Source organism: Alligator sinensis, unplaced genomic scaffold (assembly GCF_000455745.1).
Source record: "Alligator sinensis unplaced genomic scaffold, ASM45574v1 scaffold861_1, whole genome shotgun sequence".
NCBI classification, from domain to species: Eukaryota; Metazoa; Chordata; order Crocodylia; family Alligatoridae; genus Alligator; species Alligator sinensis.
The window spans coordinates 302,810-314,654 of NW_005842153.1; the positions used below are offsets into that span (position 1 = coordinate 302,810).

General features: G+C 39.4%; 1 protein-coding gene across 1 annotated transcript in view; it reads left to right on the forward strand.

Annotated features, from left to right (window-relative positions):
- The window catches only part of EGF (epidermal growth factor), a 98,335-nt gene that overhangs the window by 75,273 nt on the left and 11,217 nt on the right, over positions 1–11,845 (forward strand). Inside the window, exons 20-23 of the mRNA XM_025206356.1 lie at positions 507–629; positions 3,480–3,630; positions 5,747–5,911; positions 10,469–10,580. Coding sequence (XP_025062141.1) covers positions 507–629; positions 3,480–3,630; positions 5,747–5,911; positions 10,469–10,580 — 551 coding nt within the window. The remainder of the gene's footprint in view (positions 1–506; positions 630–3,479; positions 3,631–5,746; positions 5,912–10,468; positions 10,581–11,845) is intronic.

The window sequence follows — 11,845 nt, forward strand, 5'->3', positions numbered from 1 at the left end:
ACTCCCACTCCCACTCCCACTCCCAAAGCACATGTAAAAGCATCCTGTTTAACTGGATTAGACAAGGTCTGGACAACACAGGTTTACAACACCAATGGCTTCTCTACCCTAGTACTCCAGTTGTTACTAACGATCACTGGTGAAGGTGGAATAGGCATAGCAGTGATGGAAAATATTAAGAGAAAACATTCTTGTATAGACTGCACTTTAAAGTCTTCTCCTGCCTCTCTTCTTGTCTTGGTCCATTACCTTTAAGGGAGATGCTGCTTCTTTTTTCCCGTTGTGGAAGAGAATCCCTCCTTCAGCACTTCACTGAAGGTGCAGGCAAAGGTGTGATTACCTAGCTACCTCACACTTCCAGCTATTTCATTCCACTCACTGCTAAAGGTAGTTTATGGAGGAAAACTGGAGCATTTTTCCTGGTGGTAGGAAGCTGTAAAGCTGAGGCTGTTAGACTGATTTTTTGAGGCATTCATTCTTCTAATCGCAACCTGTTTGGGTAACAGATATTGATGAATGCAAGCTGGGGATCCACACCTGTGGGGAAAATACTATCTGCATAAACACTGAAGGAAACTACACCTGCATTTGCACCAATGGGTTGTTTGGAACTGGGGCTGACTGTACTGGTGAGTAAAGCTAGTAAATGAGACAAATAATGTGGTTCTTGATGAAGGAAAATTGAGTGCTCAGACAGATTAGTTGCACTGGGAAATTCAAAAATTGCTGAATAATAATACATCAGGCAGCAAGTGAATCTAATTGGATTGGTTCTGGATGCTGCTGTTTTGCAAACTGCACATTCCCCTGCAGAGATGGGCTGAGGAGACCAGGTTTCACAAAGCCTGGGATTTGATTCCTTTTGTTTGAAACCATCAGTGCTGATGATCAGATCTTATTTCTATTCTCTAATTTTAATAATGTGTAACTAATGCTGTCTGTAGTCTTTTTAGGGGTAACACTATGCCCCTTTTCTGAGGTCAGCTGAGATTCACTGTGCTGAGTCACTTTTCATGCTATCCGCGGTTTTTGACCTTCTGCAGAAGGCCTGCAAAAGTCTGGCATATCATTTTAGCTGCCATCCCTGCCCCCCAGAACAAGCAGAGTTTCTTGGCCAGATTTTCATGTGAGCTCTGTTCCCATTAATTTACCAATATAAGTGGCCAGATTTTCAGAAGAGCTCTGTGTCTTGGCTGCTAAATTGTTCAGAAAATCTGGCCATACATTTCACAAAGGGAGCCGATAAAAGCTGAACACTTCCTAATATGTGACCCTTATATAGCTGGGTAAATGAGAGCTGAGCTGTTTTGAAAAATATGGAACTAAATGATTCATTGTTTTTGTGTTGGCACTCTACAGCCATTTTGCTGGTATGCCAGAAAAAATTGTGTAAAACTCTCAAAAGTCTATGCCTACAGTGACCTGAATGAAAGTTTTAATGTAGGATACAGTGCAAGATCTCATCCCCTCCTTCAGGGATTTAATCTTTCAGCTGTAACTGAGAAACTTTGACTTGAAATAACATCTGATTTAGGAATAGTGTTTTAAAGACTACAAATTGTCAATTTGCTCTAATATGTTGGTATGTTCTAACCTGCTATTTTACATGCTTATTGACTGTTAATATTTTTGTCACCCTTTTTAATCACACATGGAGCCCAAATGTAGAAATAAGTTGTTTCTTTCCATGTATGTTCTATGCCATGACTACTTTCAATTTAAAAAAAAATCATCACTGCTACTACAGACCGCATTGCAAAAACCCTATACTAAGTCGTAGATGTTATCAAGTACCTGTGCTGAAGTAGAGCTATATAATGCTACCCAATCATACCCTTACACCTACATTAAAATACAAGTGCGATCTCCATATGTATATGTTACGAAATGAATGTAGGTGAGGAGAAAAGACACAAAAATATATTAAAACCAGTTCTCTGGCAGCATGGGTGCAGATCTGTGTTTTACAAGACGCGCCATATTCACAAGTGCTTGACAAACTATGCAGCTGCCTGGGCAATGCCTAAATTTATTATATCACTACTACAACACCTTCCATAGAAAAATAATCTTCACATAGTAAATGAACCCAGAATTGTAGTCCTGGCAGTGTAGGTGTGATCACAGCTTATGTAGACTTATCTGAGCTGGCTTTAAACTGGTCAGCCTATCCTGTTACAAGTGTAACAGGAAACTTAATGTGGACTGCTAAGGTAACCCTGCAAGTAGATACTTGAGTGGTTGAACCACATAGAGCTCTGCCTTGCCACAACTATACTATTATTGATGCTTTGTATCTTAAAAAAAGCTCAGGTATGCAAGCTCCAGTGATACTTTTGACTCTAGTATAGATTTACTTGAGAAAGAAATGTAGCTTTCCTGTGAAAATTGGTAGGATGAGTCCCTTAGGTGTGAAACACACAGCCACCCTGGTGGAGTTTGTCTAACTTCAAGACATCATTCATGATGGAAGTTCATTATAGTAACTGTAGGTCCCTCTGTGACTGTTTCTGGTGGAACATGACTGTATGGTGATTTAATTTCCCCAGTTGCCTGACTTAATTTTCTGGAACCAGAGATCCAAGGTATATTGACACAGATGCAGCTAGTATGTCTTCCACATGTACGTGGAAGTACAACCATCCACCCAAATGAATCTGTTATTTATACATATGGGCTAAGTACAGACAGTCAAAAAGTCCAAGGCTGAATCAATTCAATTTTCACAGGTTTGTTTAAGCTGCGTGGATTGAACCGATAAGCAAGTGAACATTCACTTTTGATTTCAGAAATGCAGCCACATGCCTGCAGTGGTCCAGGCCAGAAGCTGAAGGGTGCTAGAGCATGCTTCCCTCCTTGGCTGGAGCAAACAGCTCTGGCTAAGGCTAGCCTGCCCACCCTGCAAGGTGGGGTTTGCAGGAAGGTGCAAAGCATCCTGGGATTCTGGGGGACTGTGCGTTAACTTGAATGTAGAGTGGATCTGGGACAGAATTTCAATAAACTGATTTAACCTAAATCAGATATGTTTGAGCCTACTTCCATCCAGGTTTATCTTAAATTAGTTACAGCCATTTTGAAAGTAGTTTATGTGTTCTGAAATTCTAGTGTGTTACAGATTTGAACTGGTTTCCAATCACTTATACTGGATAATGTGTAATTTCTGTCCCTAGCCATATACACATCAATATACTCTGTTATTTGAGAGGGATCAAAGTAAACCTAATAGCATCTATAAAGTGTGGTATCTCATCCAATGGCCCTTACCTCTTAAATCTTGCTCAGTGGTGTTTGACAGGGCTATGTTAAGGTAACAAAACAGCACCGTAAACTACAGTTCTATCTTTATCATGTGTTACGTTCAAATCACAATCTCTTAACTGAGATGAGTGTCCTGCTTGTTTCCTGAGGGCTTGTAGCAAGCCATTTTGTCAGTTTAACCAATCCCCAAGATATGCATGCATGTAAATCCTGTATTTCAGAATCACCAGTGCCTTCTACTTCTAGTACCAGGGGTATTGCCACTCCCACTGCGCAGGATGAATTTATAGGCTGCCCATCGTCACACGAGTCCTACTGTCTCCATGGGGGAATCTGTATTTATGTTTCAGATCTACAAGATTATGCATGCAAGTAAGTACAGGCCTTTGTTTCATCTATATGAATGAATAGCAGATATTGCCATGTGCACTTGGGAGTTGGACAACATGACGTTTGAAGTCTCTTCTAACCCCGATTCTGTTTCCGGCTGTTAACAAGCAATAAAATATTTTACTTTATATGTTCTGTGCATTACTGATCATTGCAATTGTTGTCTTAGTCTGACCTTTATTCAGTTCACACAAGAGTTTCAGATGATCTGTGAGGAGATGTGTGTGTGTCTGTGTGGGGCAGGGGAGATGGGTAAGTGGCTATGCAGCAGTGGAAGAACCTCTCATAATGTCAGAAGTAGCTTCTACAGCCCTAGCATAACCCTTGGAGTGAAGTGTCAGAAGGTCCATCCACAGAAGGATCTTTTGTTCTCTTATTATCCCTCCTTTGACACCTCCCTTTGCTGCTCTCCAGACACCCCTCTGAGTGGTCATACAGGGAACTTCATGGATTTGGGCTCTGGACCAGGCTTTTCCTGGATGACCCTTTTAATCTGAAACCCTCCTTTTGCTCAGCTGACAGACATTCTCTGTGTTAGCAGAGAGGGGCAGGCTGTACCCCTCTGGACCACTTTTGGGTACTACAAGGTTAAAATAAGAAAAAGGAAAGGTGTTTTTTTTTTTAGTACCCTGAATTGTATCCTATGAAGTGAATGTCTTGTACTCTGGCCCATTTTGAACATGCTGCATGGAACTATAAAGGAAGATGCAACAATATCAGATATGTGTATTCATAACTGATATTTGCTTTTATTTTGTTACAGAAGTGAAAAATCCTTCAGAGCTATATTTTCTCCTTCTAGGGATTTCTATTAGATTTATTAAAGAAATTTCACTTTTCATTGGGTTTAGTTTGGATTTTATCCAGAGTTCGCCATACAGTGAAATACCTGCAATGTACATGTTCTTCAAAACTGCAAAACAAAATGGGATGCATTTAATGAATTCAAGTTCCACTGTGCTCAACTATTAGTTTATAAGGCATCCCTCTGCCTTACCTTCTGACTGACTTCAGAGTAATGTTACCTCTCTCCATATATCATCTGGCAGAGTTTATTTTTAATGATTATTTTTTGCACACTAGATGGCAGTATTCATTCACATAGGACAATGGTAGTATGAAATATAAAAACAGTTGTGGAGAAATGTGTTATTTAGCAGTAACATACCAAACATTTTAATTTGATAAAAGTGCTCATGGTTCAAAGAGATTTGTTTGGCTTATACAGAATATATTGTGATTCTACATTGAAAACATTTTGGTATTTTCTAGTTCTGACCATACACTTGTCATATTTTTTGACAGAAACAAAGTGCATGGATTTAGTACATGTTTTTAGGACAATTTCAGATCAGGTGCTACAGGCCAAATCCTCTTCACTTCACTTATATGACTCTAGTAACACTAGTCATTTAAGTTTGCAGAGTAGGACTCAATGCTACATCATTAACATTGAAATAATTCTAAGAATCCAATTTCCCTTTCACTGTTTGTATTGCTTTCTTCCTTTTTTTTTGCATATCACACAGTTTGGACAATGAAACCAGACTGGTGAGATTCCCTTTTATTTGTCTATTTCTATAATTTTTGTTTTCAGATGCTAGGAATGTATTTTTGTGTCTGTTTTCACAACACTGAAGGGGTGTCTTAAAAAGCAAACCAAAAATTGTCGGTTAAAACTAAGGAAAGGCCCAAAGTTAGTTCTATCAGAGCTTCTGCAATGCCTCGTTTCTTCTTTCTCCATTGTCTTGAACCAAAAATCAAGTTTCACAATGAATCTGGTTGTCAGTGTTCTTTAATTAAATTATTCAACATGTTCTTATTGCCTTGTCTAGTTTGCAAAACTTTAAGTTGAACTTCCTGTTTGGTAGATGCTAATTGGAAAGCCACGGGGGACATTCTGTTGTAAAGAGATCCCATTCATTATTCAATTCTATAGGGAGGTTTACAGCAGTTTCTGTAGAACCTTTTTTGTGTTGTGCCTGTTAAATTCTACAGGCCATTTCCCTCAGGATTGATGAATCAATACGAAAGGTGACTAAAACAATGACATTTTCCTTTTCTGTCATTAGTCAGTAATCTCATTTGCCTTTGACAGCTGTGTGGCAGGTTATGTGGGAGAACGCTGTCAGTTCAGTGACTTGGAGTGGTGGGAGAAGCAACATGTGGAGCAAATGAAGATGCGGAACATCACAGTTACAGTTTGCATAGTTGTGCTGCTCCTGCTGCTCTTCCTGGGATCTCTTTGTGCCTACTGTTACAGGTAAAACTTCCCATCCCAAACTTACGTACCAAGAAACCGCTACCAGCTTTTGCATATTATTAATGGTAAAGTATATTGGCCAGTCATCACCAGGCATAAATTGGTGTAGCACCCTAGCTATTTTTTCTTCTAAATAATTTAGTCTATGAATTACTCACAAATATTAGGCATCTCCGTTGTTTGTGGTACTCACACTGGTGTTAATGAGAGCTGCACGTGTCTAGGGAGATGGAAACTAGAACCTGTTAGGTTTGAAAAGGATCCATAATTTGTATTGATGAGAGAGTTCAGGAATCATGTCTTTAATGCATATATTTTCTAGTGTTCTTCTTAAGTACTCCAGTTCTGTAAAGCAATTGGGAGGGCTTTACCTCTTCTCTGACAGCAATCCTTTAGCTTGTTGTTGCGTCTGAGGAGTTATGCTGGAGGACTTCTTAGCAATGGAAAAAAGATTCATTCTTCTTTTGCCACCAAGGCTGTTCAGTGATAGCTGCAGCAACTTTCCAGATATTAAAAGCAGCAATATCAGTAACACGAGCATAGAGTGTGCCTGTGGCAAAATTCTTCCATGGATTTTCCATGACACTAAGGAATGGACATGAGTGAGCTTTCTCTTGGTGGAAAGATTCCTTATGATCTAGCTCTTATTTATAAATATGCTCTTCCCGTGTATGATAGGAAGACCCAATGTTGTGGCATACTGATCACACTCAGGTTCCCCTGATATTATTAGGAGCTGACTGTCTTCAGCACCAATTGCGTAACTAAGTCGGGGGTGCAAAAATAGCAGTTGCTGGAGGTGTTGGCTGGCTGCTATCTCATGCACCACTACTGCCCAGGGTGCAGAATTGCCTGGTTATGCCTCTGCTCATCACCTCATGGTATTAGGCCTCTAGGTAAGGGAATCCTCATGCAAATCCCTGAAATTCAAGGACCTCCTCTGCCAACTCCTCTCTAAGGCTAAGGTTTAATTGTGCCCTGTGTCAGTACTTGAAGAAAAATATCCAGCAGCTAAATCAAGACAACTTCCTGCTGCATATACTAGAAGAAAGGAAATGTACCTTCCTACTCATTTTTTAAAGATCAGTATCCATTAGGCTCAAATAGCCATGGAAGTTACTATAATATTCTTTATTCTTATTTAACAGTTCATAGCATATTAGGCCACAGAGCTGGAAGTGCTGCCACATTTCTCATGTTCTATTGACTGATTTTGGAGCTCTGGATTTAAAGCTAATTGCAGGTTGGTCTGTTCTCCTGACTTGGGATTCAAAAGCCAAATCAGCTGAATGATGTATATGGAATAAATATACGAATCTCAGGCTTCTTAGATTCTTTATGTATCGTGTATTGAAACTAAAGCCAAATATACAGCTGGCTTTAAGGTATAAGAATGCCCATTCACACACTATAATTTTCTGCCTCTTCTTTTCTTATTCTTTTTCGCTGAGCTTCATCTCCTTAAAATCCCTTTTGTCATTTTGCCCTGATTTACTTTTCTTCTTTAGCAAATGGTTTTGATCAATATAACTGTTTACCTCAACAGCAAGTTTTCAATTACATGCTTGACTGAATTTGTACTACAACTATTACTAGCCTAACTAGATCAAAATGAAACTGCTGATCTGAAATCCCTATTTAACTGGAGCCTGGAAACCAATATTTGGATTGGAATTGCAATTTCACTTTTGCTCATTCCCTAGTATATTTTGAGACATATTGACTAACCTGGTGACACCCTGACCTTCCTCCCCAGATGCAAACTTATCTCTTGTTTAATAGGAGTCTTGCAAGAACCTAAATTAGAATATCCATATTGGCTCATTCCAAAAATGTACAATCTAGAAACTACAACAACTGGTATATGGGATCAATATGTTCAGTGGATCTAGTCAAGTAGAATAGAATTATGATCAATGATACTCCATAGCTCTTTACATTTCCAACATGATAGGAGGTGGATAAGCCTCCTGTCCCCCTAGTGAAGCTGGAAAACAATATCCCTCTTTTCCAAAGGGGGAAAAACTAAAGCATACACAAGAAAAGGGACTTGGCTAAGGTCCTAGAACAAGTCATTGGCAGAGCTAGAATTAGGACTGAGAAGTGTGTGGCTCATAGCCCATTCTCACTCACCTGACTCTTCCTGCTTCTTCTCAAAGTTACACATAGAGATCTCTATTATTATGTAGACATTATGGCATTATTCTGTGGCTATAAAGTGTTGACATGACTAGAGAATTTAGTGGTTCACTTTTGCATGTCTATCCTCTCTTGGGGCATGCAACAGCTTTCCAGGGTTGAGCTCCTGGGTGCCTTCAGCAAACACTAGTGGGGAGTGGCCTTAGTTTTTTAATTAACTTCCTTTGATGATATAACAGAGACCTGGTTTGATGGCATTTATCATTAGGTGCAAGATGCATCTACTTAACCTCCCTTTTTATCTCTATGCTGATCAGCAGTTATGATCAGGAGGTACTTATCAATGGTGGAGATGGGTTTTTCTCATCTCCATCAGGAGCCAGTTCTTGCTTCATATTTAACTTATATAAATGTAGCAAAATATGACAATTCTTGGAATGGTTCATTTATCTAATTCATATATAAACTCAGGATGAAAATGAAGAGGGACATTTTCATTTTCCTTGATATAGGTCAACTATTAAATTTCATCATCAGGAGAGTTAACCAAAGGCAGTTAGAATCAGCCTCAGTTTCTGCTAGAGCTAATTGGGAAACATCCTGAATTACATGATGATTAAATTAGTTTACATGGTTGATGATGTAAGTGTGGTCTATCACATATATATTTATATATAGCCTATAGTCCCAAGCCCTCCCTTATGGATGTTTTTTTGACTTGTCTCCATGTTAATCTACAGCCTTGTACTGTAGAATTAGCTTCCAACTGCTAAAACAACTGCTTGTCTGAACTTTGAAACTGACTAGTTAGATCTGCTTATTTGTATCCTAGTTTTGCCTCTTAATAGTATTGTTGACTCTTTTTTTGAATTAAACAGTTCTCCTCTTATATAATTATCCATGCTAGGCTTGCACCAATTTTAGTTCTTAGAATTTTGAGGACTCTGTATTATTTGTTTTCCTTATAGGATTTTCAGAGGTTAGTCATAGTTTTCTATGAATAACCATATATCAATAATTGCAGAGATGGATTTTCAGAACTGCAAACACTCAAATGAGTGTGCAGGATAACATTTGGATTTGCTTTTCTGAGATGCAAGCACAATTTCTGTGACAAGACACAGTTATAACATTTGCATATGGGTAGCTCTGAATATCTTAATGAAGGGGAAAATGCCAAAATTGTAAGCAACCAAATTTTTCTATCTTAACTGTTCCCTTCCATTTCCTTATCAGAGTTTTCTATTTCTTCTGTAAGCATAGAATCATAGAAAATTAGGGTTGGAAGGGACCACAGGAGGTGATCCAGTCCAACCTCCTGCTCAGAGCAGGACCATCCCCAACTAGATCATCCAAGCCAAGGCGTTGTCCAGCCAGGTCTTAAAAACCTTCAAGGTTCCACAACCTCTCTGGGTAACCAGTTCCAGTGTTTTACTACCCTCCCAGTGAGAGAGGCTTTCCTAATATATAACTTAAACTTCCCTTCTGCAACTTGAGATAATTTCTCTTTGTTCTGTCATCTACCACCACTGAGAACAATTCAGCTCCATCCTCTTTGGAACCACCCTCCGGGTAGTTGAAGGCTGCTATCAAATCCCCCCTCAGTTGTCTCTTCTCCAGGCTAAATAAGCCCAGTTCTCTCAGCCTCTCCTCACAAGTCATGTGCCCCAGCCCCCTAACCATTTTCATTACCCTCTGCTGGACTCTCCAATTTGTCTACATCCTTTCTGTAGCAGATGCCCAAAAGTGGACATAGTCTTTCAGATGTGGCTTCACCAGTGCCAAATAGAGGGAAATAATTACTTACCTCGATCTGCTGGCAGTGCTCCTACTAATACAGCCCAGTATGCCATTAGCCTTGTTCCCAACAAGGGCACACTGTTGGCTCATATTCAGCTTATTGTCCACTGTAACCCCCAGGTTCTTTTTTGCAGACCTACTGCTTAGCCAGTCAGCCCCCAGGCTGTTCCAGTGCATGAGATTGTTTTATCTTAAGTGCAGGACTTTGCAATTTTCCTTATTGAACCTCATAAGATTTCTTTTGGCCCAGTCCTCCAATTTGTTGAGGTCACTCTGTCATCTGCAAACTTGCTGAGAGTGACCTCCATCCCATCTTCCAGGTTGTTGATGAGACCCACAAACAGCACACTATCCATGCTGCATTGGTACAAAACATTTACCTCTGTACTCCCTGTTTTCAGTACATTCTACTATTGTGAACTCCATTTTTATTTAATCATGAATTTGAAATTAGCAATAATGTATAAATTGATCTGTTTGACAGAAAACAAAATATATCCCTTCATTGGCAAACATTTGCAAAATATTACCCTTCACCAAAGGAATAAAGCATAAAAGCAAAGCTACATCTGTTTTTCCAACAGCAGTTAATTTGTCTGAGCTTTTCTTCTCTTGCAGAAGTCAGAACTTCTATAAGAAGAATCTCTATGCAGAAGCGATAAGAGATGCCAGCAGCAGCAACAGCAGTGCTGACAGTGAGAACGTGACACCTACCAGCAACAAGCCTCGGGTAACTACATTAATATGGACTGGAGAGGGAAGTAAGAAGGATCAAAGGACATTAGGGATCCACTTGAGATTATCCATCAAATAATTCACATCTTAAATATATTAAATGACTGCTAGAGTCATCAAGTGCTTTGCTGTGAACCCTAGTTCATCTTACCTCATTGTTATCCCTCTAAGTTCACAGCTGCCTGAATGTATTGCAACCATTAGCCAGTGTTATTGTTAGCTTTGAACACAACAGTTGGGGCACTGTGTTCTAAATTAAGGAAATGGCAATGTGATGACATGGCATATCACTGAGATATTTTAACAGGAAACTATGCCCTCCCTCTACAGTGTTTCTTGGAAGCCAAGTATTCTGCGTGCTATGTGAGATGTTGAATTTTATTTTGGCATTTGATGCCACTAAATGCCTTTGTATTAGAAGCAGCCTCAGAAAGAAGAATAATCAATATATTATATGGTGACTTTGGTGGCGAGGGAGAGAAAATATAATATATGCTTCTAATCCTTTTGTCCTAACGCAGGAGACAAATTCTCCCTGTGGTCCATCTCTGTTGACATCTGTGGGGTTGAATTCATGTCTGAGAAAAACTTTGGCCCCATAAAAGCACTATTTTATAGGTCTGATTAGCCTGCTTATAATGTTTGTTTTAAACTATTGCCCCAAATCTGTAAGTCCAGAGAGATTTCGGTTTCTTCATAGACTGATATATCTGTGAAGGGATAAAGCATTTTAAAGAGCATGTAATGCGTATATCCTGAACTGTGGCTCAGAATATTTTTAATCAATGCCAGAATGATGTTTTACAAATGGACTGGCTCAAAGGTCTGACTGTATTTTTAACTGGGTGGTCATAGAAACATGCAATCATATATATGCAAAGAGTATTGAATAGACTTGCCTAGAGTTGTGGTATGAAATAGTTCCTTAGTTGATGAGAACTCCTGCTCCTGTGGACCTTTTATTACCAACATTTCAGCTGCCAAGCCAGTCAGCACTTTGTTCTGGCAGGTATCAGATAACAAGTATGATGAATCATAGCCATGCCAGCATTTGTTCATGGGGGAGAAGAAAAATAAAGTTTGCAAAGTATCTCATGCTTAGGAAATCAGAAACATTTGTTGGAACTGAGAACAGCGTGGTGGCTTGAATCTGTGCAATAAAAAGCCTACAGCTGATCAACACTGCCTTCACTAGCAGTTGTCACTGTCGCAGAGCACCTCGGAGCTCTGCTCCTAGGGAGTAGAAACTGCCAGGGAAAG